This window comes from Pelobates fuscus, chromosome 8, assembly GCF_036172605.1.
Source record: "Pelobates fuscus isolate aPelFus1 chromosome 8, aPelFus1.pri, whole genome shotgun sequence".
NCBI classification, from domain to species: domain Eukaryota; kingdom Metazoa; phylum Chordata; class Amphibia; order Anura; family Pelobatidae; genus Pelobates; species Pelobates fuscus.
In genome coordinates, this window is record NC_086324.1 from 154,019,902 (window position 1) to 154,047,546 (window position 27,645).

The 27,645-nt window shown below is 40.9% G+C and overlaps 1 protein-coding gene across 3 annotated transcripts in view; it reads right to left on the bottom strand.

Annotated features, from left to right (window-relative positions):
• CACNA1H (calcium voltage-gated channel subunit alpha1 H) overlaps positions 1-27,645 on the bottom strand; it is a 200,608-nt gene that overhangs the window by 138,910 nt on the left and 34,053 nt on the right. For all 3 annotated transcript variants that reach the window (XM_063430446.1, XM_063430447.1, XM_063430445.1), the window contains exon 5: positions 18,329-18,599. In XM_063430446.1, the coding sequence (XP_063286516.1) occupies positions 18,329-18,599 (271 nt within the window). The remainder of the gene's footprint in view (positions 1-18,328; positions 18,600-27,645) is intronic.

The window sequence follows — 27,645 nt, forward strand, 5'->3', positions numbered from 1 at the left end:
GTCAATTACACCAGAGACGCCCTCCAGGGATTGGCCGAACAGTTACAGGCCACATCCCAAATGACTTTTCAGAATAGGATGGCCCTAGATATGATCTTAGCCGAAAAAGGAGGGGTTTGTAAGATTTTACCCGACACTATGACATGTTGCACCTACATCCCAGAAAACACAGGCCCTAATGGTAAAGTCACACTAGCTATAGAAAAATTAAATGACCTGTCTGAAGAGTTAAAAAGGAATTCTGGGATAAAGGATCCCTGGGAAAGATGGTTTGGTTGGATGACAGGATGGCAAAAGGCTTTAATGCAGATTGGTATGGCTATACTAATTTTTCTTTTTATTTTTGCTCTTCTCTTTTGTTGTGTCCTCCCATGTCTGAGAAAATCCCTCATGAAGACTGTTGACCAAGCAGCACCCACTTTGACCCATCTCGAAGTTGATGACCAAGAACTCCAAGACATCAACTCACCCTGTCTGCCGCTGCAAACATTCCCTTTTGTCGATAAAGTGCAGGAATTCTAGGAAGGGACTAGCTCAGGGACAGCATCTGTCAGTGAATGGTAAAGGCCCCATGTGGAGAAGTGGTGGGTTAGCTGCCATGGGATACCCTTGGGTGTGAAGCGTTCGAGAGCCATACTGATGGATGGTTAGCCTATTAGGGTCAGATCTAGGGACAGCCTTGCACTTTGCATTAACATCTAGCTAGCAGCCACGGGGTTTCTGTGCCTTTGGGTTAACACGTCTTCTGATACTAACATAATAAAGTTTTATCTCTTAGAATCTAACATTTCATAGGGGGGACTGATGTGGAATTATTAAAAATCTTTATTGTACTTGTATTGAATTATTGTACTAACTCCATTTTAACTTTATACTGTGACTTCGTCCTCCATTTTGTCCTCCTAACCTGACTTCTTCAATCCTCCATTTTGTCCTCATGACTTAACTTGTTCATTTTAAAACTACATTACGTGACTGAACTTCTCAACCCAATTAATACAGTAGACAAAGACCGTGTTTTCTTCAAGGACAAGTACCAGGAGGTGCTGGCTACTCCTTAAGACTTGCTGGCTACTCCTTAAGAGCTTGTAAGATAGTACAGTTTGAAGGCCACAGAACACAGTAGTAATGAAATGTTCTATTCATAAGAGACCTTGCACCTGGACATAAAGCCTGATATCACTGACCGTGTAAAATGACGCTTAGGACCCCCTTGTCCCCCACCCGTGTCCAGAATAATCCCACCTCTGATGGGTGGGCACGGGACTAACCTCTTAATTTTACTAACCAATAGGTAAGACACTAACTCCGTCACTTAACAATTAATCCAATTGATGATGTTTATTTGCTGATATTCTAATAATCAATGATGACGCAAAATGCCTCTTAAAAGGGCCTGCGCGCCCGCTTTTTCTTCACTTGCCAATAAACTTTCTCGAAGTTATTTTAACCTGAACCTCGTGTGTCAGACTTAATTACTTCAGCGTATATACGCAATTTAATTTTATTGATTTGGACAGGAACAGATAGACTCTGAACTTTTTGGTTTACTTTCAAAAAGTACCATAACAGTATAGTAGTGGATGTTGTGTGTGTATGATGGATGCAGTGTGTGTTTGTGTAGTGGATGTAGTGTGTGTATGGTAGATGCAGTGTGTGTTTGTATAGTAGTGGATGTTGTGTGTGTATGATGGATGCAGTGTGTGTTTGTGTAGTGGATGTAGTGTGTGTATGGTAGATGCAGTGTGTGTTTGTATAGTAGTGGATGTTGTGTGTGTATGATGGATGCAGTGTGTGTTTGTGTAGTGGATGTAGTGTGTGTATGGTAGATGCAGTGTGTGTTTGTATAGTAGTGGATGTAGTGTGTGTATGATGGATGCAGTGTGTGTTTGTATAGTAGTGGATGTTGTGTGTGTATGATGGATGCAGTGTGTGCTTGTGTAGTGGATGCAGTGTGTCTATGGTGGATGTAGTGTGTGTTTGTGTAGTGGATGTAGTGTGTGTGTGTGTATGATGGATGCAGTGTGTGCTTGTGTAGTGGATGCAGTGTGTGTATGGTGGATGTAGTTTGTGTAGTGGATGTAGTGTGTGCGTATGGTGGATGCAGTGTGTGTTTGTGTTGTGATTTTAGTGTGTGTAAATGTGTAAATAGTGGCTGCATTTGAGGGGGGGGGTCTATTTTGGTGGTATTTACGGTTATTTAGCACAGTATTTTATTAACCCCTCCCTGCTTCTTACCTGGCCAGGGAGGGGGGAGATTGCATCCCTGGTTGTCCGATGGTATGATGAAGACAGGCAGCCGCTCGAGAGTTACAGGCACAGGAGCTGCTGGAAAGTTAAGCTGGTGCTGGCAGGGTCCCTTCTACATTATACAGGTAGCAAGTGGCGGGGACCCTAAGGTGCACATATATATATAAAATGCTGCAATAATCCCTATATATATGTGCACAAATGGAATGTAAGACCCGGGCCCCCAGGACCGCTGGGTCAATGACAACCGTTATGGTTGTCACGCTGTGATGGTGGCCCTGGACTGCAAGAGGGCAAGACCATTGAGAAGTGGATTATGGTAGTCAGGGTAAGAGAGGATAGCGGCATGTACCAGCACCGTAGCCACATCTGGCGATAAATAGGGGCAGATGTAACAGGGAAACCGGCATTAGTCAGTTTACTCAGATTACACAGTCCCAGTTTGTCCTAGTATGTATTCTAGTAAAGAATTTGCGAGATGGAAGCGGCAGGATTTGGCGATTGACTAGACATGAGGGGTGAAGGAGAGGTTGGAGTCAACGAGAACACCTAGGCAGCGAGCCTGTGAGGTAGAGCTGATGGTATTGCCATTGACTTGGAGGGAAACAGAGATGGGAGTAGCAACACCTGAGGGAGGAAAGACAATAAGTTCTGTTTTGGACAGGCTGCACTGCATGGATATGCTGCATGCTCCCCATAGAGATGCATTGATTCAATGCATCTCTATGAAGAGATGCTGCTAATTGGTGCAGCACGGTGATTTGCAGCGCATGCGCAATAGCCTCTCAATGCTTTCCTATGGGAGACTGATGATCTCAGCCATGAAGGCGTGATCAGCCATGGCGAGACTGAAACGGCAATGGAGAAAAGGTAAGTTAATCGTCTTTTAACTCCACAGAGAGGGGGGCTGGTAACCTAAATATTTACTCTAGCATGCATGTTTGTATTCCTAACAATATAGTATTCCTTTAACCTCTCTGTAGCGCTCTCCTTTTCACACTCTCTCTCTGTAACACTCTCCCTGACTATCTCTGCCTCCATTTCTCTCTGTCCCTCTGCATGCTTCTCCACTTGGTCCAACCTCTTTTTCCCTTCCATGCTCTCTATATCTCTTTCTATGCCTCCTTACATATATAATAATAAGTATTGACCTCTTTTCATGGTCTCTTTACGATTATGTACAAAGGACACTTTTTGCCCCATAATATTCACCAGCATCGAATCTGATGTTTTATAACTAGTGCAGGACTCACCAGAGAGTCACTATTTCAGTAAAGGAATAGATTTGTCATCGTTGCTACAAGACTGATGAGTTCCACATCTGATTATTTGATAAATATTATCATATTATAAAGACTGGTTATCTTCTTGGCAGCGAAAAGGTTATAAAATGTTTAAATGTTTAAACTAAATTTCATAAATCTGCTTCTTCTGTGTACTTTTTTTTTTTTTTTTTTTTTTTTCCACATTCACAATTCATCTCCGATAATTAAACTCTACACGGGAGATAATTAATCACGAACAGACATATTAAAAAGCCAGCATCAGAACCAGCTCACAGAAGCTACGAGCACAACGTGAAATTATTTATCAGCTCAGATAAGCCATTGTCCGACACAATTTGTGATTCTCTCAACTCAACAGGAGCATGCAGGGCTTTCACGAAACAACCAGGAAAAGCAAAATGTAAATGACTGATCAGTCATCTGTTAGAGAGAGAATGGCATATCTATGGCTATAATGAGAAATGTTTGGGAGTTATTCACTATGGAATTTATTCAGCTTTAGTTGTCAATTTACCCCAACACTAAATATTCTAAGCAGACAGTGCTTTGGAATGTGGTGGGGCTATGTTGTAAAATGCATTTCTTTGATGCCGCACATTATCCCAGCCCACCACTTCTGCATATGCACAAGCCTATCTAAAAGTCAACACTCGTAGGATGGCACATAAAGGTGGCACAGTCTGCCTCATTCTGCTGAACAAGAGCACCTCTGTATGTAGCAGGTCAATTTAGTGTGCCGTGGTTGGATGCACACATTTGGAGCGGGGCTGCAGTGTCCAGGGGCAGAGGTGAGGGTGGCAATGTACAAGGAGATAGCTAGAGATGGACAGAAGGAGGTAGGGGTGGATGAGAGTTGAGAATGGACATCAACTGACAGTTTCTGAAGGTCAAGAGAATTCAGGTTTCTGTGTTTGTTTTGGTGTGTCTGTGTATCTGTATGTATGTATCTGTATGTGTGCCTGTGTGTCTCTCTGTGTGTCTGTATGTGTGTTTGTATCTGTATGTGTGTCAGTATTTGTCTGTGTATGACTGTGTTTCTATGTAACTGTATGTGTGTACCTATGTGTCTGTGTATCCGTATGTGTGCCAGTGTGTGTATATGTGAGTATATCTGTGTATGTGCATACATCTCAGCATTTCGCCTAAACTACACACAAATGCAACCCTGCATAAAAATGTCAACACTACATATAAACACATCACCATATTCAAAAAGCACACAACAGAAAAATGCACGCCTGCATTCAAATGCCAATACGTGCAAACACACCCATACATTCACTCACACATACTCCATACAAAAACATGCCTAGATTAAAAATATACAAACACTGCTCAGTGCTAAATTCATTTTAAAAAATTGTGGTTGTTTTTTACATTTTAAGTTGGGGGTGGAGAGGGGGGGGAGGGGGAGGGGTGCCAAATAAAGGATCCGCCCCGGGTGCCAAATGCTCCAGATACACCCCTGCCGGGGGGGGGGGGGAGGATGCTTTAAATAACGGCAATGTTTGCAGGGGCGGGCTTGAACAGGTAAATTGAGTGAACAAATGAAGAAAAACAGAGGGAATGGGAATTAATAGAGGTCTAAAGAAGCATTTGGGGAAATGGCAGAAACCGTACTTTGCTACCCTTTCTTTCAGATTGTCTTGGGGTGTGAGTTAATTGAATATCACCAAATGATAATGTGACAGGGTAAGCACAGGTAAAAATATATATTATCAATTAGTAGAATGGTATAACCTACTATTTTAAATGGTTTTATTATTTTTGTAACAATACTATCAGCTTTCCAAAGCTGCAAATGGTACAAAGGGCAATAAAACAGGGGAATAAGCAGTAAATACAAAGGACAAAGAAAAATGTCTCTCTTAGGGTAAATTTCCAAATTAAGGCTTAACCCTAAGTAGTATAACCAAGAATAATTAAAAAGAAAAAACACTTCAGTCCATAAGTGCATAACGTTAGGGACAGAAGTGAGGAAATTCCCATAGTTTCTCAAAATAATGATGTCTGAACATTGGGGATTTGGGGATTCATTATCGATAGGAGACTAGCACGTTTTGACTATGCAGGGTCTTATATAGAGTGAGTCCTTCGTAATGCAACCTATCTCTTCATGGGGAACTATCCTGTTACCGGGTAAAATAGGGATCTTTTATCCCGAGGTACTAGATGATAAAGTGGAGATTAGCTACTTATTTCTTTAGACCTTTCTAAATATTTAGATATACTGCTTCTTAAGCAATTGGGAGGTTGCAGAGGTTCGGAAGCTGGTTGGCTATTATACTATTTGCAATTTCCTATCTCTACCTATCCCTCTCTCCCCTATTAGATATTTAGTTAATAACCCACTTGTTTTGTAAGTCCTAAACGAATAAAGGATGAACCCAGATTATATAGAGGCTCTTACAAGTGGATTTTTTTATTTGAAATTTGTCATTTTCACAAGCATCACTGAGCTCTTTGCTAATTGTTATTACTTGGTTCTTTTGTTCAGACATCATTATTTTGAGAAACGATGGGAATTTCCTCACTTCTGTCCCTAACTTTAGGCACTTAGTGACTGATGTGTTTTTTTCTTTTTAATTATTAACGAATATGCAGTAAACACACATTAGGTCACTAATGATAATAATGCCTTTCAAATATATACAAGATCGGGAGATAAAAAAAAAACTAGGCATGTTAAAAAACATCCAGGCTTCCCACCCAGCCAAGGTTTAGGTCAACACTAAAATGTAGTGCATTTGGAAAAACATTTCTCTGGTATTCCCAGAATAGAGACATCACAGAAAAAAAACCCAGGCAGTGAAACAACAAACCCAAATAATGCCTATCCCATTTAGATCTGTGGCCAGTAGGAGGTATGTATTATTTAATTTTAATGTAGACGAATATACATTGGCTGATACAGAGATCATGACAGTTATGAGTTCAGCATTGGTTGGAGGTTGGCCTCTTTGCTGCCCCTATATTAGATCATATGTTGATATAGTTATATCTAGTAAGTAGACACATTACACATCACCTTTAGAATAAGGCCTGCTGTGTATCTACACTCCATGGGAAATTGAATAAGGGCACGTCCCCGGCATGTGAATTTGCAGCCGTCCCTTGTTTTGAGAACTAAGCACAGAATTTGTATCTTTCTTTTTTGGTCTCTTGTGGCCTTTCCCAGACCTTTATTATAAATAGAGATGCTGTGACCAAGTCGAAAATAAGCCAGTTGGCAGAGAAGGGGGAACTCCCAACCATGCCAGTTACCTACAGGAAACGCTTTCCTCTGTACCCAAAGCTTCTCTTAATTCCGATGTTGCTATTTATTTCAACAGGGATATATTTTTGCCAGTGTATTTCTGTTCATTAAAATATCAAATTCGGAGGTAAAAATAAACCATTGAGGATTTGCTTATAAATTAATAAATGTCTGTCATGCGAGTTTATTTGTTTTAAATTCTGTAAGATAAAAATAATATTTAATAAGGAATATAAAGCCATTCCATGTTGGTAGATATTTAAGTGACACTTTTTTTATCTTATTTTTTTTTTTTTTTTATGTGGAATACTTGTAGCCTTTCATATTGGATTATCCACAAGACCAGGGGTGGGCAACCTTTGGCAATTCAAATGTTGTGGAGTACACTTTACATGATGCTTTACCAACATTATGGCTGTAAGAGCATTATGTAAAAAAGTAGTCCACAACTTCTGGAGTACCGAAGGTTGCCCACCCCTGCACTAGACAATGAGTGCAGACGGACTGTGAATAACATTATATGCAATGTTCGGATTTCTTCACGGATCAGTGTGTGTAGGGCTCTTGAACAACATCTAGGGAAGAGGAGGAAGGGGGAGTTCTGGGCGCATGTTAAGTTGATGCAAATGAAATTTGAAACACAGATGCCTGGTTTCTGCAGACAACTGTATTTACTGTATGTGGACATTATATAATTATATCTGAATTCTTCTTGCAGTTTAAGAATCTTCATCCCCAAAATACTAGTACACTCCTTAGAAAAATGGAAGGCTATGCAACTGATCATTTTATTTCTATTTTATGACATAGCAACTTCTTGTAATGAGCAGCAATTTACGCATCAAATTAAATTTTTGTCCTAATTAGAACGTGGAAGTGAACTGGGTACTACTTCTAAAACTCAGAATATTTACATGCCCGTATTTTACAGTGGAGTACTGTTCACTAGTTACGAAGAATTAGATAAACATTACCCCAGCCTTGAGTTTGTCTTGACTTATAAGCTAACAGTGCTATGAAACAGAAAATGTGATGAATTATTCAAATACCTTAAATTTCCAAAGGGAATTCAGTTAAGCAGATACTCCTATCTCCTCATGCATATGCTACCTGTCATCATTTCTCAAGACATCACAGGTGACAGCAATGATTACAATGACAGGGAGCTAATTGACCAGCTGGATGACTAGGATTGAGCTAGACGGACCCTTGTGATGGCTTGACACATTGCCTCTAGTTTTGATACAATTTGGAACTAAGTCGCTGTTTTTGAAACTCCTGTTGCGACTGCAGATCCGATTTGTCTTCTTAATTGTCATTTTGAGGAATTTAGCCCTAAAACACCAGAGGTAAGACTGTGGAGAATTTATTTTGGATTTGTTTTGGGTTGCATAGCCAACATATTTGCGAAACACCTAAGACAATCGGAATGCAAAAAATAGGCTTGTACAAATAATGGCCATTGAGTGCATTTTACTAGCCACATTATAAAAAGAAAGATAGTGGCTGAAAGGCAAGGAGATAAGTACAGATGGTAGGTTAAAAAGATTACGTTTTTTTGTTGTTTTTTTTACTTAAACCTTTATTGAACTTCTTGTGTTAATGAGGAAGGGGTATAGAAGGTAAAGGGGGAATGGGAGAGGAGTCAGATACAGACAGCATTCAAATACACCAATTTGTTTGAAGTTAAAAAAATAATTTAAACAAATAGGCATATGGGTAAGCCTAATAATTGGGTATGAGGGCAAGATTAATAATTGACACGAAATTTGGGTTATGAAAAACGTATTGATTGGGATGGAGAGAAATGTAACTATTGGGGATGAGAAAAAGTTTCATAACTAGGGGTGAGGTGACTTTTAATGGCTGGGTGGAGAGAATATGCAGGAATTGTCAGTCTAACATACAGTTTTTGTCTAATCTGCTAGGTTGAAAAGGGAACATTTATTTCAGGAATGTCAGGCTGAAAATAACATTATTCTGTTTTCATGTAATCAGCGGTTGGATCCGTGTATGCAATAGATTAAGTCCCCTGATTGTATAGCTTAAGCTAAAATTAAGCTGCAAGGCGTGTTAGCAGTGAAGGATGTATGTGGATTAGCAGTAAGTACAGGTAAATAATATCCCACGATACTTGGTCTGATAAAAAACAATTTGGAGCAAGATGTGACACTTTTTATACATTCAAATAGGGAAATAAATCTGAGATATTTAAATGGATTAATAAAATGCATGTTTTGCTGCCACATGGGTAAAAGGAACATTTTAGAAGGTCAACACAACTGCCATTGGAGTTCTTGCAAGGATAATTTTATTTTTCATGGTAGCCCAGCCAACCAGAACAAGGCCTTAGGAAATTGACTATTGTTTGTTGTTTTCTTAACCCTTAAAAAAAATGCTTTCACATAATACCCACTGTAAAGCGCATCGGAATTTGTTGGCGCTATAGAAATATTAACATAATAATAACAACATAATAATGTTGCTAGATGACACAAAGGCCAGGGGCTTCTGGGCAAGGATACATTGTTTGGCTCCTTCCACGTGCATTAAGTTAAGCCCTTCCTGAATTCAGCATTGTACCATGCCTTACGTCCAACCGTAAACTCTAATGTTCTTGTAAATTCAATTGAATTGTGTCACAAATGATAGAATTCTATAAAATAAAATTACATTTATAAATGTCACACCTGCTGTATTAACCACTAGCCATGCTATATTAACCCTTCACACCACTGCATTAAAATCCTGTACCCCAGGAATACCTCCACACTGTGCTTTACAATTAACTCCAAATATGGCGCACTTATGTAGCACTGCCACAAATTCTACAATTGGATGTAAATTATTTTATTAAATGGATTTTATCTCAGTAATACAAAGGACTCGAGGTTTACAATGACACGGTGCCAAAGTAAGACCCTGGGCTTTCCAGAATCACACTTGGGACTCCAGCCCCTGTCTGTCCCCTCGTTAAAAATGTCCCTTTCTCTGCAGTCCTGGATCTATCAGTCTGGTTTAAGACAACATTACCCTTCTAGAGACACTACAGAAGGCCTACAAAAGGTCTAAAGCCGGTGAAACCCATATGCTATTCTCAATGAGTAGCTGACAAGGCTGCATGCTGTCCTGGCACCGGATCGGTGGACTGAGAAACTCTTGAATTTCTTGTTTTTTTAATACAAGAAGGAATGAATGTTACACTGTGTGTTAATTCTAAAATCATGCCTGTTCCTCCCTATTACTGCAAGAGTGGCACAATATAATACCCTGCCACATTCTTAATGCACAAGATGTCTTGTCTTATTAGCTGTCCTGTCATCGGGATTAAATGGAAGATCTCCCTCTTTCATTTTCTCTCGCTCTGTGTGTGTCATATCATTGCCCATCTGGATGATTTGTGTGGGTTTCTCAGGACAGCGCGGGCGACCGAGTGCATATCAGGACTTCACTGTGCTGAGGGAAGACTAAACCATCATGTATATCTCTCAATGTTAGAATGTAGCAGGAAACATCAACCCCTCCCACGTGTCCCTCTTTATGGGATAAAGACCCAAACCCTGCTATTCCTCTTATTAATCCCCATGTCCTTCTTTTCTGAGGCTCCACATTTGTGATGTGTATGAGTGCTTTTTAGTTCTTTACAGCAATAAAAGTTCACAGTAATGTGTCATAAAAATATAATAAAATATGTTTAGAAATTAGTAAACTGGATACTTTGTATAAATGGTGTCCTGCTTTGACCATTTGAAATGTTGAGGAGAGTGAGCACCAAATGCCTGGCATTTGGATGACAAATTATTATTCTGGAATTCAACCAATGGACAGCTTCAATGTCATTTTTCAGGTTATAATTTGAGAAGGCAGACCCACACCTACAAATAATTGGGTGTACACATGCAGGGCTTCCAACAATCCCAGTTTAAGGGATTTAGTTCCCCGGTGTCACACACCAGTGACCTGTTCATGGGCATAACAGTGGAAACGCATTATTACATGCGCTCGTGCTGGACCACGCAGGCATATGGACCACGCAGCGCTCTTTGCAATGCCCTGCATGTAGGGGGCCAACAGGGAGGCTGTCAGTCAGGCCAGGCTGACAAGCCACTTTCAGGCAGTGGGCACACCCATTTCCTGAGTGGAACCGCCAACTGTGGGTGTTGCCAGTGGCACAGCGTGCATCACTTGTGATACACACCAAATAGCCTGCCTACCTGCTCACATTATATACCTCCCAAAATTAAATGGTATTCACATACAAGACAGGGTGAGTTGGGGAAGGAAACCATCTAAATTGTTCTTTGGTTATAAATTAAGCAGAGTCTAAATCCAGGCCTGATGGGCTAACCGACTGAATTATAATGCTAGACGGGCTCCTTACCCCATAACCTTCCCTATTTCAAAGGGAATCACTCGACACCCTTTGTGAAACTTTGTGTTCCCAACATAGGAAAGAGTTACTTCATCAGTGAATTATGTGCCCTGGACTATGCTCAGCTGGTAACACTGTGGCATAAGCTGGCGTTAGAAAAGTAGGGCATTCATTAAGAAGAATAGATGCGCCACTGTCTCTCACAATTTGCAAAACTATAAATTTCATCTCAATAAGAAACATCTCGGAGAAGACGTGTTTCTACATAACACTCAGCAGTCAATTTCCACTCAGCTCTGCATCTTCTGTCAATCTGGCAAGTGGCATTATCTGCATTTTTACACCCAAAGCTATAACATTTTTGTTTATTCACTGCTACGTTTATAGAGAAGAGGAATATGAGGCTTTAAAAAGCCAGTTTATAACAATCAAATGCACTTTGAAATATACACGTTTAGAATGGGTCATAAATGTCATGGGTGCCTGATTCGCTAGCAAGTTGTTATCTAGAAAGACTCCTGTCTATCAAACCGAGGGGGCTGGAAAACTAGGGGAGAGGGTGCCCCTATTAACACCTAGTTTACTATGTATATATATTAGATGATAGATAGATAGATAAATAGATAGATATATAGATAGATAGATCGATGAGATAGATGAGATAGATGAGATAGATAGACAGATAGATAGATAGATAGATAGATAGATAGATAGATGAGATAGATGAGATATATAGATATATGAGATAGATAGATAGATAGATAGATATATAGATAGATAGATAGATAGATAGATGATATAGATAGATAGATAGATGATATTGTCAGGGTACCTGAGGTCTCTACCTCTGAGAGAGGTAGAGACTTAGAAGTTTATCCGTCCGGACGGCATGTCTCCTCGGCCCCTCGCGGTTCTCTCGGTCTTGCTAACGCCGGCCGCGAGGGAGTCACTTCCTTTTATAGCAGGAGGACCGGAGGTCGACGTCATGACGCCAACCCGGAACGTCCTGTCACTCAAATCTCGGGAGACGAATCAGGACTCGCCGGAGGCGTGTCTTCTCTCCCTAGCCAGGATACTTAACAGTGGCTCTCTCATTTACTCATTGCCCTGTCGTGGTTCTAGTCCGCCTAGTCACACAGTGCTTTGTTTTCTCTTGCCTTTTGGTTCTGATCCGGCTTTGGTATTTACTCTCCTGTCTTTCTGTTATCCTTGACCCGGCTTGTCTCTCGCTTACCTGTCTTCTCGTTCCCTCGACCTCGGCTTGTCTCTGACCATTCTATCGTAGTTATACGTTAAGTCCGGCCATTCTAAGGACCGGTATACGTATCAGCTACTCTTTGTACTCTGCGTGTTGGATCCCTGACCCGATCCTGACAGATATAGATAGATAGATAGATGAGATAGATAGATAGATTGATGAGATAGATAGCTAGATAGATAGATAGATAGATAGATAGATAGATAGATGAGATATATAGATAGATGAGATAGATAGATAGATAGATAGATAGATAGATAGACATATAGATAGATAGATAGATAGATAGATAGATGGATGGATAGATAGATAGATAGATATGTTTAGGACATTTAAGAAATATCCACAATTGCTAGACATCTAACCAGGCTAACAATGAAGAAATAGATAGACCATGCAATCAATTGAAGGCTGACAAGGAGGCATTTGCCCCTAGGAAGCCCTTTTCTTCTGACCATCATCAACACTTGGTTGTATGTTTATTTGTTTTGGATTGTTTTCAAGCTTGCTTTTTCATATATGGCTTTAGCAGACAGCAATAATAAGAAACAATCAAGTCTTTGATTAATAGTGTTTCATGAGATTTTCTATGGTTCAGGGATATAGCAATGAGAGTGCACCATGTCTACGTAACTTTTAAAGAAGATACAGCCTATAATCAGCTCACCCCCACTTTGCCTTTACTTAATGTGTCTATGCACCCTCCAGTGACTGAATGAGAGGACAAACCTTTGTTAACACCATAAACTTACAAGCACGTTCAACAATCTCTTTGAAGAGGCTCCGTGGTGGGATTTACACAATGATAGCCCTAGAAGGAAAGACAATAGACAGGCTTGTCTTCTGGAGTGCCCAAAATCTGCCAGCCCAAAGACAATGAGGGACATCAAAAATCCAATTGGAGCCTTGTATGTCTAGAGAGCTACACCAGAGAGTGGAACCAGAGAATAGAGCATATTTGTCACCTTGACTTGATTAGTTATCCAGCCTCTCAGCAGCATCTTCAACCAACAACAATGTGGGAGGAAAGTGCAGAACTAATCATTACGATAAATACCAGCTGTCTGTCCACCATTGTGTGTAAATTGGTGATCAGTAAATATGCCAAATTAGGTGTATTTTGATACTACATAATTTATGAGATTATCTGTCCCAGTGTAATCTTTTGCATGGCTACTGATAAGCAAAGATGTGTGCTTACACTGGCACAGACTTCAATCGGAGGGAGAAAAAGTATACAGGTACTTATCAATAGCTCTTACAAGTGCAAATCTAAGCTCCTTCACTAGATCAACAACGCTGAGGTTCTTCGTCACCTGAAAAGTTACTTTTATGGGGAGGGGGTTCATTTTTAGGAAAGATATGGGGTAGCCAATAGAATTGATGATAGTACTGTGATGATTATTCAAGAAGGGCAAATGAACACACTGACTCCAGTAGAGATTCCATGAAAGTTTGGAGGATTCCTTCCGTTTATAGAACAGTGAAGAACCAAGGAAACTGTGCATCCCCTCTTCTCCAGCTCACTACTACTTTCTTCAAAGAGCTTCAAATAAAGCTCCAAAAATACAGCGTCTAAGACGAAAGGATTTATAAACCTATTGATGAATATAATCCGCTAGTCAATTAAAAATCCAGCTGGGAAGAAAAAAAGATGTTCATACCTCATTAAAACACCTACATCTCTGGGGGAGATGCCACCTGATTAAAATGGTCTTGTTTCTGAGACTTCTATATCCCATGCATATATGGATAGTCCTTTCAAAGGGATCAAATATTACATTTCTCAAAATGCATATAAAAGCTACAATATCAATGTTTAAAGTGCAGCAACTGCCATTCTTTGATGTCATTTACTTCTCGAATATAGACGAAAATATTCTGGCAGCTCTGTATTTAAATCATTATTATTATTATTTATAAAGCGCCAACAAATTCCTTAGCGCTATACAATAGGTGTATTAGTGACAAGATAAGTTGGACGCATAGAAACAGAGGGTGGTAAGGGCCCTATATTCTAGATGGAGTGGGGTAAAGAGCCACAAGAGGTAGGGGTAGAGTATATTTCATGTATGTGAAAAAGTAGGTTACTAGAATATTGATATGTGGTTGACTGGGTTAAAGAAACATTAACATACAATGACCAATTTCGAGACATAATCTCCCCATAAGAAGTAAATCTAGTGGTACAGCTACATCAACACTAAAAAGTCCTCGGCAGCAGGTCAAAAATAATCTTCTAATTTATAATACCTGCTAAGCATTGCGGGTGTATGCTGACTCTTTGCTGGTAGGTACTCCCTCTCCTGAGGATTCAATTTACCAATGTGATAATATATTATATGTAAATTTCAACCCTACCAAGGTTTAATTGCTGATATTGCTCCATTGTCCCTACACTTGCTGCCATACATACAGTTCTTAACTTCTTATCTGTGCAACATCTCAACCACCAGTACCAACAGTAGTCACCTCCCTTTCAATGGCTTTGAGAATATCTCAAACCTCCCAGCATTCCAAATTGACAAATAAAAATGCAACTAAAATGTAATTTAGATCAAGATAATGTATCCAACTTACACAGACTGATTTCTAAACACATTAACTTTAGTTTTAAGACACATCACTGTGAGTATTATTGCTGTGGAGCTCTGTTTAACACACAGATACACTAACAATATGGAGCTCCTAGAGCTCCTAAGATAGAAAAGAGGGGCAGAAGAATTTTGGCTTAAGGTAGGGGCTGTCCCTCCTAAATATGGACACTTGGGGGGGGGGGGGGGGGGATGGGGGCGGTATGCATAAGTTACTCCAGTCATTACATTTATAATACGGACTTTTAAACTCAAAAATTCCCACAATTTGCAGAAACCAGTGCTGATCTTATGCAATCTAATGGAATTACAGTCAATGTGAAGAAGAATACATAAATTTGCAACTCAGATTTTAAGCTGCAAATTTAAACTAACTCCTTTAATATTTGACATTTTGGAAGAGTATGTTGGCTGGGCTCCATCTGTGGGTATGAAAGCCCACCTACATTCATTGGCAACGGATGGCTGCACAACCAGTCGTCAACAATAACATTCCCCCAATCCTACACCTTTCACGCACATTTTCCAGGAGCTACACAATCTATTCTGCCTGGATTGATAAACTCACCAAATGTAATATGTATCGATATTCAGAATAATATTTAGTGGAATTTTTGGGAGTCTGGGGAGCCCATACGACTCTCCATATATATTTTTTGGATTCCGTTGCTATTAAACGCCTATATCATTACTGAATTGTTATTTCACGCAATAAATAATATAATTACCATATTCTCTATATTCCTATATCCACTTTTATTCGTTTTGCAGATATATCGTCCAGTGTCTTTCGCGAATCTTACAATTGATATTTGTAAATTGGCTCCTCATTTATTGTGCAGTAGGCTAATTAATTTGCTATAATTTGTCTTCGGAAATTAGCTGCACATTTTCTTTGATGAATGGGCGACAGTCGGAATTCTAAGTATAGTGCAATTTGATTCCAGAACATGGCTATGGAGCTATAATGTGAATTCCGTCAGACAGACAGAGAGTTATCAGCCTTGGTATGTATAATATTTGAAGACCACGGTGATAGGGACATTAAAGGGTGTAGGAAACCAGATACATATTTGAGGATAATAAATATTTAGAAAGCTTTTTATATGCATAAGATCCCCAGTCATCTCCTATTTTAATATATTAATGGCTTTTCTACCTAAGGAGAATGGGAAATTCTCTATGAATGTTTTAGCTGTGGCCGTGAGCATTCTGAAAAAAATCGTTACATAGCAACAGCTATCTGTATGTAGCCTTTTCAAAAGAATTCATATCCACTTTCTATACAACATAATAATAATACAGGAACAAGTTTGGACCTACCAGGTCCTGCTAATTTATGTGAGAATCATGTATCGTTCTGCACAGGCTCCATCTGGTGTAACCCTAAATAGCCCAAAATAACCAACTTTACTAATGGTCACCGATTGACTTATAGGTGTTTGCGCTCTAAGGTAATCAATAGCTCCCCATTCATAAAAACAGCTTGAAAATAAGTACATAAGTGAATGAGGGGGCAAAGAGGCAGACAGACATGGCGCTACTATTTATACTGGTAGAATGATGCCAATGGTACCTAACAGCTTTATGATACTTCCCAAGGAATCTGGTAAACATAAGCAGTAAAATCGAAACTATCTGGGGTACATTCAGAAAATATCCAGTTATAGTAGCTATCAGAGTTATTCATAATAGTGAGAATTGGCAGGCATTCAAAGTGGATTTGAAATTTAAGGCCAAAGTAGTTCAACAGGACATCGCAACAGCATCGCAAAATTGAAGATTTTTTTTTTCAAGTTGAGCTATTTTGACCTTACAAATGAAATTCAGTCTAAATTCCCCAAAAAGTCTTTCTTTGGTGAATAGCCCTGTACATGTTACTCAAACATCTGCTAACAAAACAAAATTAACAGAAGAGAAAAATCAACCAGTCGGACTTCCAATAGTACCAAGAATAACCAAGAGTTTTGTTGTGCGATATCTCAAGAGAAGGGTGAGATTTTGCATGGTATGCAATAACTCAGTGTAGCAACGGGATGGCCAACGAGTGGGCAGAGGGAATGAAAAACATGCTTTCAGAGGTACCAGATTAACCCTTTCACTGTAAAAAATGAACCTGTCAAAAGAGCGTATTTTCTAGCTTCTAAAAGTGAACCTAAGAACTATTGACTCATTGCTGATAATCAGGTTATAGAAAGAAAGACAAACTCAATTAAGGGTGAAGAAAGATCTTAGGCTTAATAGAATCAAGGATTCTGGTAAATATGAAGGAATTTGATACAGGTAGAGATCACAAAGAATCAATAGATGAGACTAATATGATTATGGTCAAGGTTTGCAAGGTAGGGGAATTGTGCAGATAAAAAAATTCAAGGACAAACCCCAGCACTAGACTAAGAACTGTAGAAAATTGACATCCGAATGGCAACATTTAGGCATAAGTAGCTGGTCAGTCATAGCTTGACTTTTTTTTAGCTTTTACCTATTAATACACTTCTGCTGGGCAAACACCACCAGCCACACTACTTCAGAACCGTTCTGACTTCTAAAATCGGCACAGTTGCCAACACAGATCAAAATCCTGGCATAACTTCATTAAAACATTAATGGGATACTCCAGACCCCTAAAGCACTCTAGCTTGCTGAAATGCTTAATTTGTAAAGAATATTTCCTCTTTTTTTCATTTTACAAAAAGTGCAAATTTCAATTAAAAAACTGTTACACACCCCTGACTGTCAATCAGACAACTAGTCCTGTTACTTCCTGGTTTGGTTTAGCTCAGTGGAGCTAAACCCAGAGCATCTGTCTTGCAAAGATTTCTCATTGAGTTGCATGGAAAAGTCTCTGATTGGACAGCCACAGAAAGTATGGGCGGGGTTAAAAGGGGAGGGTTTGCTAAGGCAACAGACATGAGATCTATAGCTTTTCAAGCTGTTTTTTTAAATATACCGCAATGAAAAAATGCATAATCGAATACATGCATGTTTTCATTATGTGTATATCTACTAAACACTGTTTTTTTTGTTTTTTTGGGGGCAGTGGAGCGTCCATTTAATTCATGTTGGTCTAAATATTCTTTGACACATACATACATACATTGAGTTATGTTTCTAGTTTTCCTTTTACCAATAAAGAAACAGAAAAATAAAAAAAAAAAACAGTCAACTGCACTTTTCCTTAAAGAATTAAATTCAGACACATTTCAAGAGACATTTGCATTGCATTAAACACATATAAACGTATCGTCCTTTGCAGGACAAGAGATACAGACAGACTGGACAGAAAAGGGAAAATTTAAACCAAATGCCTACCTGAAAGATTGCTATCCAAGCATAGCCAATGTTATCAAAATTAATGGCTCCTTTATGTGGATTCACCTCTCCTGGTTTGCATACGTTGTAAAACTGATTGAAGTTCATACAGCTGTTGGTATAATCTGTGTAATAGGTGTGGGAGCAGTCCAGCTTGGCAGGGATATCTTGGCATTTAAGCATTCCGTTGTCCCGGACAGAGGAGCAGATGTACGGGTTGTCTTCTGTTTCATCTACGTGGTAATATTTTAGAGTTGAAAAATTGTTAGCCCTGCAGGCAAAAGAAACATCAAATAAGTCATTTGGACTAACACATAGTGGTTTCAGAGTTTACACATGGACAGAGGAGAGGTTCACAAGCCTAATCATTGACTTGTGGTGAGTTGTCTATAAGGTTACACAATATTGGCCAAATTCTATACTATAACTTTCCCAGATCTGAGTGACAGTCAGTTTTTCTCTGTCACCGCGATGACGTCACATGTCCCCTTTCTGGACACATGGAGTTACGGATATATTTTGGTTATCAAGCACAGTTCCCAGTATGAACAAGGTCAATTATGTTGTAAACATTGAATTTTTAAGACTTGTAATGTGTCCATACTTTTCTCCTTACGAGGAATATCGCACAAAACACAACCCTGCCATGTCACACAATGCCTTCTTATGACACACAGATGTTCCCCCAGTCCTCCATTCCACCTGGCCAACTAACTTTGTCAACAGGTGTCAGGAGACCTGAGGGAAAGTACAGGACGAGCACATGACTTGCTGGTTTCACACTGCACTTCTTATGAGTTTCAAGAAATATAAGCTTGTAAATGAATACTTAATCAGAGCTTTTGGAATGGCCAGCCCTAATTGGCTGTCCTCCTGGGCAGCCTGCCTTCCTGGCACAAGTACTTGCTGGGCTGACATGCCTCATTCACAAGCAGTAGGCGTGTTGTTCACAGGGCTAATTGCATCACGGACATGCCCAGCCTAAATCTCCTGATATAGGACTTGTCAACGTTGTCTGGTCTGAAAACATAACAGTTACAAAAGAATGTCGTCTCTGCATGATTTAGGATGTATCTCTGTTTATTTCAAATGGTTTAAAAAAAGTACCTTAGCCTTAAGGAAGTCAGAGGTCAAGATGCTGTGGTACAAAATAATTTAAATGTATCATGCAAATCAAGCAGAACATAATTTTGTGGCATTGTGTGGCACCTTTATCTGCTATCCTTACACTCCTTCTTTGTACAGCATTTGGAACCAATCATCTTTCTCCAGGGGAGGACCAATCATTGCGGAAGAATAACCATGCCAGTTCTGAGTCCAGTAGTTAAGATTGTCTGCTCTCACTAACAGTTATATATCTTGGATTTCTAATACATAACTAGATTATTTTAATCTTTAAACATCATTACCTATGCTTATTATTGACACACTGAACAGTAAAACAAGAGAAACCCTTTACAGAACAAAGTTTAATTTTAAGGACACCTGCTCCACAGCCATAAGAAGATACAATTAACCATAATCTAGCATCTGACACCATTCCGGTGGCAGACATATTTTTTCAGCAATATTTTCAGTAATTTTAGAATGTAGCCAGTGCACGGAACCATCAATTCTCCAAAACAGAATACTTTGAAAATTAAATTATTAAGAACCTCATCCCTACTATTCAATGCCAAAAACTCCCCGAAAATAATTATTTTGTCCTGTCAAATTTCCTTCCATACATATTTTCTCTGGACCTGTTCAATTCTAGACTGTATAATGTAGTAGCAAAAATAAAAGTATGTGTATTTTTTTTTACTTCTTCTATCTTTTCAGATTTAAAATATATATATATATATATAATTTATTGTTTATTCCATATTTTTCAAAGGATTATCAATATATTGGATTAGAAAATGAATTAGTCAGCTAGATCATATAGTGTCCCTTTAAGCATTGCATAAATTAAAACATCTTCAAATATGTTATAGTGCTCCGTTTATGTTTATAGGTATAATGCAACATTTGAACCATTAGTTATTTTGTGTAGCAATGTGAACAAGACCTGTCACTTGAAAAGGTTAACAAGATGTTCTTTAAAAATATAGTCGTGACTTTCAAAATGGATCCATGCTAAGGTAAAGTTGTGTAACACCAAAATTAACAAGAAACAGAAACAGCGAAACAGCGAATGAGCGTGAGACTGCCCCCTACTGGGTAGGACGCAGAACACATAAATACATTTTATGGACTGTAGTATTGACCCCTGGATATTTTACTGACACAAAGGCAGGAGTTATACCCAACTCATCAGGGATGTTCCCAATAAATTTGAAGAAAAAACTAAACATTCATTAGTTGTCAAGTTACAAGCAAAGGTGAAACAGCAGTTTCCAAGCGTGTCCTTATATAGTATAAACATTTCTAGTTTTTGCTGGAAAAACATTCAGTGAGGGACACTAGGTTTAAGTTTTGGAAGGAAAAATCGTTTTTTTATATATTTTTTTTTAATATGTAATGGATCTCTGCCCGGGGAGTTTGAGGAATATAGTGATTACTATTGTAGGCCACCCAGGAGTCTCGGTGTCTGTACTTAACCCATTCTGTGTCAGTCTGACCATTATGTTTTCAAGAATATGAAGACACGTTACATGCTTTGAAATAAATGGACCAGAAATTGTCATATATAAAGATAATACGGTCTATTTCTGGTAAATAATACATTACATGACCTGCTTGTGTTTTCAAATTCCATGATAAAAAAAAAAAACAACAACATATTGCAATGTCCATAGGTCATAAATATTCTGGCCTGCCCAAGAGTGATGGGAGTCACACTCCTCATCGGCAGCAACAATAATTCTGGCCCCTTCCCACTACTTGTTTTCTAGTTTCTGCCCCCCTCTCCCAAACTCTCTTGTAGCATGTTAGCAATGGTATAGAATTCAAAATGGCAGCCATAAAGAGTGACTGTGGCGTAGGAGTGCTCTAAGCATTGTGGGAACAGGGTTGCAGTTTAGACCCCTATACCAAAATATTTAACACTGAATAAAATCCCATTTACATATTTACTAGATATTTGACCAACACAATGACTAAACAAAATGGGGTGTTTTAACTTGTGTGTTTAATCTCATATCCTTAGCTCTACTGGGAAAGATGAATATTATTTGCTGCCCTATTATACACATCCAACAGACACATGTAAAGAGTCCATTTTGAATTTCTGACACTTTCTACTTTAGTAAATAGCCATCTATGTGTTTACTGTATTTTTTTTATATTGGTATATTTGAGGGTGTTACAAGTGTGTTTCCGGCATCACCAATCGTATCTCAATCTGGCAGGAAGCGCCATTTTACTACAGTCATCGAGACTATATTACTCAGCAATTTTGAGGTCTACAGAATTTATGGGGGGAAAATCGCAACAAAGGGACACCTTTGCCACACACTTTTGACTCCCCTGACAGAAATTTACAATATCCTGTTTAGAGTTAGCACTCTTCCCCCAAATTTGCAGATTTATGTAAAAGTTAGTAAGCTGCACACATCAATGGTTGAATTCGTCAGCCTGTACTGCCTACTAGATTATAATTGACAAATGGACAGATTGGGTAATTAACTGACAGTGAAATGCCAGCAGTAAGTCAATTTCTGATGCTCATTAAAGGGACATTATAGCCACCAAAACAACTTTAGCTCATTTAAGTAGTTTTGGTGTATATATCATGCCACTACAGTCTCACTGTTCAATTCTCTGCCATTTAGGATTTAAATCAGTTTGTTTATGCAGCCCTAATCACACCTCCCTGCATGTAAAGTGCATAGCCTTTCTAAACACTTCCTGTAAAGAAACATCTAATATTTATACTTCCTTTATTGCAAATTCTGCTTCCTTTAGAATTTCTTATCTCCTGCTCCGTTAATAGATTGCTAGATCGTGCAGGGTCTTCCTGTATGTGATTTAAGTTCAAGAGCAGAAGATAAAAACTGCCAGAGTAAGTTACCATCTGATTGAAAACTAAACCATTATTTTTTTCATGCAGGCCGTGTCAGTCACAGGCAGGGAGGTGTGGCTAGGACTGCATAAACAGAAACAAAAGTGACTTAACTCCTAAATGGCACAGAATTGAGCAGTGAGACTTCACGGGCATGATCTATACACTGAAACGGCTTCACTATGCCAAGACACCACAGACTACTGGAAAAGGTTACTAGAGAAATTGTCCTATTGGACCAGCTACATAGATTTTAAATACATAATAACAACATATCCGTATAAGAATGTCACAGTCAAAACTGTTTGGAATTTTGGCTTGTATAATCTTTAACAGGAAAGCAGTCTAATTATGGACAAGATCACAAGAATCACGTAATTTATTGATAATACTTTCTGATCTCAATATGTACGTGATCAACGAGTTAAACTCTTATATAAGTTAATTAGACTTGATTAGGAAATTGTAGAATTGGTTCAGCCATATTTAAAAAATATTTTTTTTAATAAATAACAACTCGGACGGGGTAAACACTGCATTATAGTGAATTAAATTCATGCTAAAATATTCAAGCTGTGATCATATTTGAGTTGGAGATTTTATTTTCCAAATAAGCTACTTTGGACTAAAATGTACTATTCAGTTATTAATTCACTGCAATTCAATATTTAGTGAATAAGCCTCACATTAAAAAAACCCAGGATACAATTAAAGGAACACTCCAACCATTATAACCACTACACATTGAGGTAGTGGTTATGGTGGCAGGAGTGGCCTGATACCCTCCACCCCATTGTAAGTAGTGTAACCATTTTAGAATGGTTTTACTTCTCAATGTGGGTCCCCTGGGCACCACTCACCACCTACACTATATCTGACACAGAGCCGGAAGCACCAGTTTAGGAGCTTCTGTTAGCTTCTCGCAGCACAGGGCTAGCTCATTGGGTGAGAGTGTCAGCTGATTGTTCTCAGGCAGTGAGTTAAGCCCTGTAGCTTAGATCAAACAGAGAGCTTTCAGATATAGTGGAAGCATGGAGTGGTGGCTGGCAAATCTCAGGTAAAAAAACAAATCATTCTAAAATGTTTTTAACATGTATATTGGGGGATCACAAGAACACTCCTGTCATCATAACCTCTATAGCTGTACTGGCTATGGTGCTTCGAGTGTTCATTTAAAGATTTTACAGAGAGGGTAGTGGATGCATGGAATAGCCTTCCAGCTGAAGTAGTAGAGGTTAACACAGTGAGGGAGTTTAAGCATGCGTGGGATAGGCATAAGGCTATCCTAGCTATAATATATGGCCAGGGATTAAAGTATTTATAAATCTGGGCAGACTAGATGGGCCGAATGGTTCTTATCTGCCGTCACATTCTATGTTTCTATGAAGTATATTAGCAGTAATAGATATCCTTGTAAAAAAAAAGTGCTGCTTTCGCTAGTTGTCTAGTTTGCCTATTTATACCTTGACTGTACCAAAACAAAACCTAATGACTATTGTACAAATCTCTAGTATAGAACCTTGCAGAAGATCACCAGTGAACTTTTCTAGAATAGAAATCTGCTTTCGTGCGTAGTAATTACATTGGTAAAGTAGCCATGCCAAATCCTGCGCATGTTATGCAATACAAGCTGGATGAAAACGAAGCTAAAATCACATCAGTCGATGCTGCAGAACAGGTTGATATATACAGGATTTTTATGACAAATACAGCACATCTGGGGTTTAGGATTCGACCTGTGGCCAGCTTGCTGGAGGGGTGGCATCCTCTAAAAAAAAAACCTGCTGCTCAAGATTTCGAGCTCACGTTTCAAATGCGACACATATGGATCTTGAAGGTTTCTGATGTTATATTTAAATAAAAAAAAATATATAAAATTGTAATGGCTTGGCTACATATCCAGCTGTTGTTCACTTGCAATGATGTCCTTTGTCCTTCAAGGAAAGCCCTTAGGCGTTCTTGCTCTGTGCCGATTCTAGAAGCCAAATTCTCATGCAACATACTAAACGTCAAGCATTGAATGATCATTTTAATTTCCATTATTTCCATTGTTTTTTCTTCTAGTGAATTTCTAACAGCTTAGTGAAGAGCTTGTACTATATCTGTATATTTATTTTACTTCTTTTCTATATGTTTAAAGTCCTGTTGTATTGTAGCCAATGGATCAGCGCAGCTAAGAGGAATAGGCCTTGACAGAGCCAGGAGGTAGGCATAGCAGCCACAGGAAGTTAGTGACAGCCAGCATGCTGGGTATGGCGGAGCCATAAGGGGTGTATTTATACCAGCCATTATATGAAGTGGCCATTTTAACTGAACCTAAGCTTACCTGTCAGTTGTGAAAGCTGCCTGCCCTGGAGGGCGAAGGCAGCAGCATGGAGGCAGCATAGAAGAACAGAGCAGTATTGAGGCAGGAGGCAGCATGGAGGTACAGGAGAGGCTGGAGTGAGCTGCTGCTGCATGCTCACTCCCATCAGCCTCAGGCAGAACTCCAAGCAAGCCACCATCCTGGACACAAAGGATGTGGCAGAAATCGTGGCTGGTGGCTGCAGGAGCAGCTGGGGGTCCCCGAGCACGTCTGCTCTCCCCCCCCACGCGGCGACGGCAAGGAGAGCGAGGCCACCCCAGTGGCAGCCCTGGAGTGACATCGGCAGTTCGGCGGCACAAGAGCCTGTCAGGAGGCGGCAAGGGGACAGCTGAAAACGAGGTCAGAAAGCAGGCGGGAGTTGGAGGGCGGCCAGCGCCGTCTGTTCGACGCTGCGCCGGTCAGGCAGGTGGCTGGCCATGATGAGGCCGCACAGAAAGAGCGCCCCCTGCCAAGAGGCGGGGGGGCGGGAAAGCACGAAGGACAGCGGAATCCAGCATGACATGATGGCCACCGGGCAGGGAGACAGAGGAGAGAGCGGCAAGAGGCGTCCTGGTGAATCTGCCCCTGGTGGCATACCTGAGGGACGGGGGGAATGATGCAAGGGGCCAGCAGTGTAAAAGCGCCCCCCGCCCCAATAGGCAGGCGGGGGGGGGGCGGCGGGACACAGATGGAGGCGGCCCTGGATGGGGCCAGGGTCAGGTCAGAGGTGAAGGAAGGGGATAGTGAAAGCAGCAGGCGGAGTCTTCACAGGCGCAGCAAAGCAGCTATGGAGGGGAAGGCCAGAAACCAGGATTAATTAAAGGGGCCACAAGTGGATGAGGCAGCCGGGGAGAGGACAGGTACTGCAAGCAGAGGGCAGAAGAGAGGACAAGGACGGGTGGAAATGGACATAAGGGACAGAGGCAAGCGGGAGCCCCCTGGGGGGGCGTTTTCAGGAGCAGGAACACAGGAGGAGCGTCAGCAGGTGTGAGTACGGGAGGGAGCAGCGCAGGGACAATGACAGGCACAGCAGCAGCAGGAGGTCAAATGAGGGATGGAGGAGCAGGTGAGGAGCCCGTCAAGAAGTCGGTGTGGTAGGAGGAGGTCCAGTTCCTGGGAGAGGAGGAGGTCTCAGTGCAGAGCTTCAGCTTCATCTGGCAGGATTTCACTAGGGCAGAGGTGTGACGCCTGCGGCCAGGAAGGTCAGGCAGCAAGAAGGAGCAGAGATTAGGACGACAGAATAGAGCGCAGGGAGGAAGGGCTGGTAAGGCTATATCAGAACAGACTACCCAGGTTATCTTCTCCCAGCAGGTCGAGGAGTGTTACTCCTACGGGCTTGAGGCGGGACCAGCGCGGACAGGAGTCGGCATCCACCGGATACTCCAGATCCTGGCATACAAGGATACAAGGACAGCGCAGATGGGGTTCAGGCGGTGAGTCAATAAACACACCACACTCTTTAAATTGCAAAAATCATTTTAGAGTCATTATCAAGGAAAAAAGGGGACGTCCCAGCGGTGCGGAAGGGTGGGGTCACCAGAGAGCGGTCGGGAGGCAGAAGTTAGGGCGGTGGTGACAGTGTGCCGGGTAAGTGAAGGGAAATACGGTGTACTGGTACCGGGGACATCCGACGGGGCAGGAGAACAGTTAGATGTGTGGCAATATTCCAGACGCGGCGCAACAAAATGGGCGCGTGTCCTTCGTGGGGACATTGGGGGGTCACTTGAAGGCGGAGGATAAGATTTGATTAAGGGGATTTGTAAAAAAAAATTCCTGTCTTCCGCTTGAGGAGTTCCTTGATTTAAAAGGGGATGATAGGAAGGAGGCCGGAAAAGAAGATGAGGGAAAAGGCGGAAGTATCTTAGATACTGAAGACTTTGGGAATTGGCTTGGGGCTTTTGTATCCTAGTAGGCGTAATCGGGGTAAGGTGCCCGGTTCCTAATAATGGTGCAGGAAATGCGCTCTTTCCGTGGGGCTGCTGGCGCGCCCCCAGGAGGTGCGGTGCTGGCCGGACAGAAGAAAGGTCAATGCAACTGGGGACCGTCGGGTAGGCTTGGATACGGGTGTTCCGGAGGCAGTGGGAGTCACGGTGTCAACTGACACGTAAAAAAAGGAAAACCTAAGGCAGGAGGGGTACTCGCCGGGTTTGCGGCTCGGAGCGGCACCGGTGACGATCAGTACGCCTCCCATGAAGTAACTAGTTTTATGGCTGGGATTGTTGTTTTTTTTTTTTGCTATTCCATTCAAAGTCGAGGGACCAGGAAAAGTGGTTGGCGAATATCAAGTCCGTGGGGGAACATCTGGGATTGGTTCGCGAGTGGTCACGCGAGGAAGCCCAATTGGGGGGATGGTGGGTCTGTTACATCCCCGCCATTAGCGGATCTGTGGGTGTCTCTATGGGGGGTGGTCCCCTAGAAAGGGGCGGGAAAATTCCGTCTGATACAAAACTTATCGCACCCGAAAGGGGCATTGGTAAATGAGGACATTGACGCGGACCTGTTCTGTATCTTTGGCATCATTCGGCCTTGCCGTCGAGTTGGTTCGGGGGAGTGGGACGCGACCCTTCCATCATTTGGGTTGCATGTTTGCAGATGCCTGCTTGCCAAGGGGCAGTTCCCACTTCAGGAAGTTGGTTCCGTCTGGGAGTGGGTGGTGAAAGAGAAATCAGGAAGGGGTTCCTTCGAACATTATCTGTAAGATAGCTTGCTGTGTGGGCTCGGCTGGGCCGGGCCATTGTGGACATACCTTACGGTCGCGGGAATCCTACCGCACGTCTTTGCTTGGGCTGGAAATTGTTTCGGTGGTAGGGGATCAGTTGACTGCACTTCGGGAGTTCAGGGTGAAGGTTTGCAGGTCCAAGAAGGTCACGCTGAGAAATCGCAGTTGTTCATAAGGAATGGCAAAGGCTACCTGTGGAGCCTTTGCGGGTGGTATCGAGTTGTTCACGGATGCCTCTGGGAACATAGATTCCAGGGCATACCTGGAAG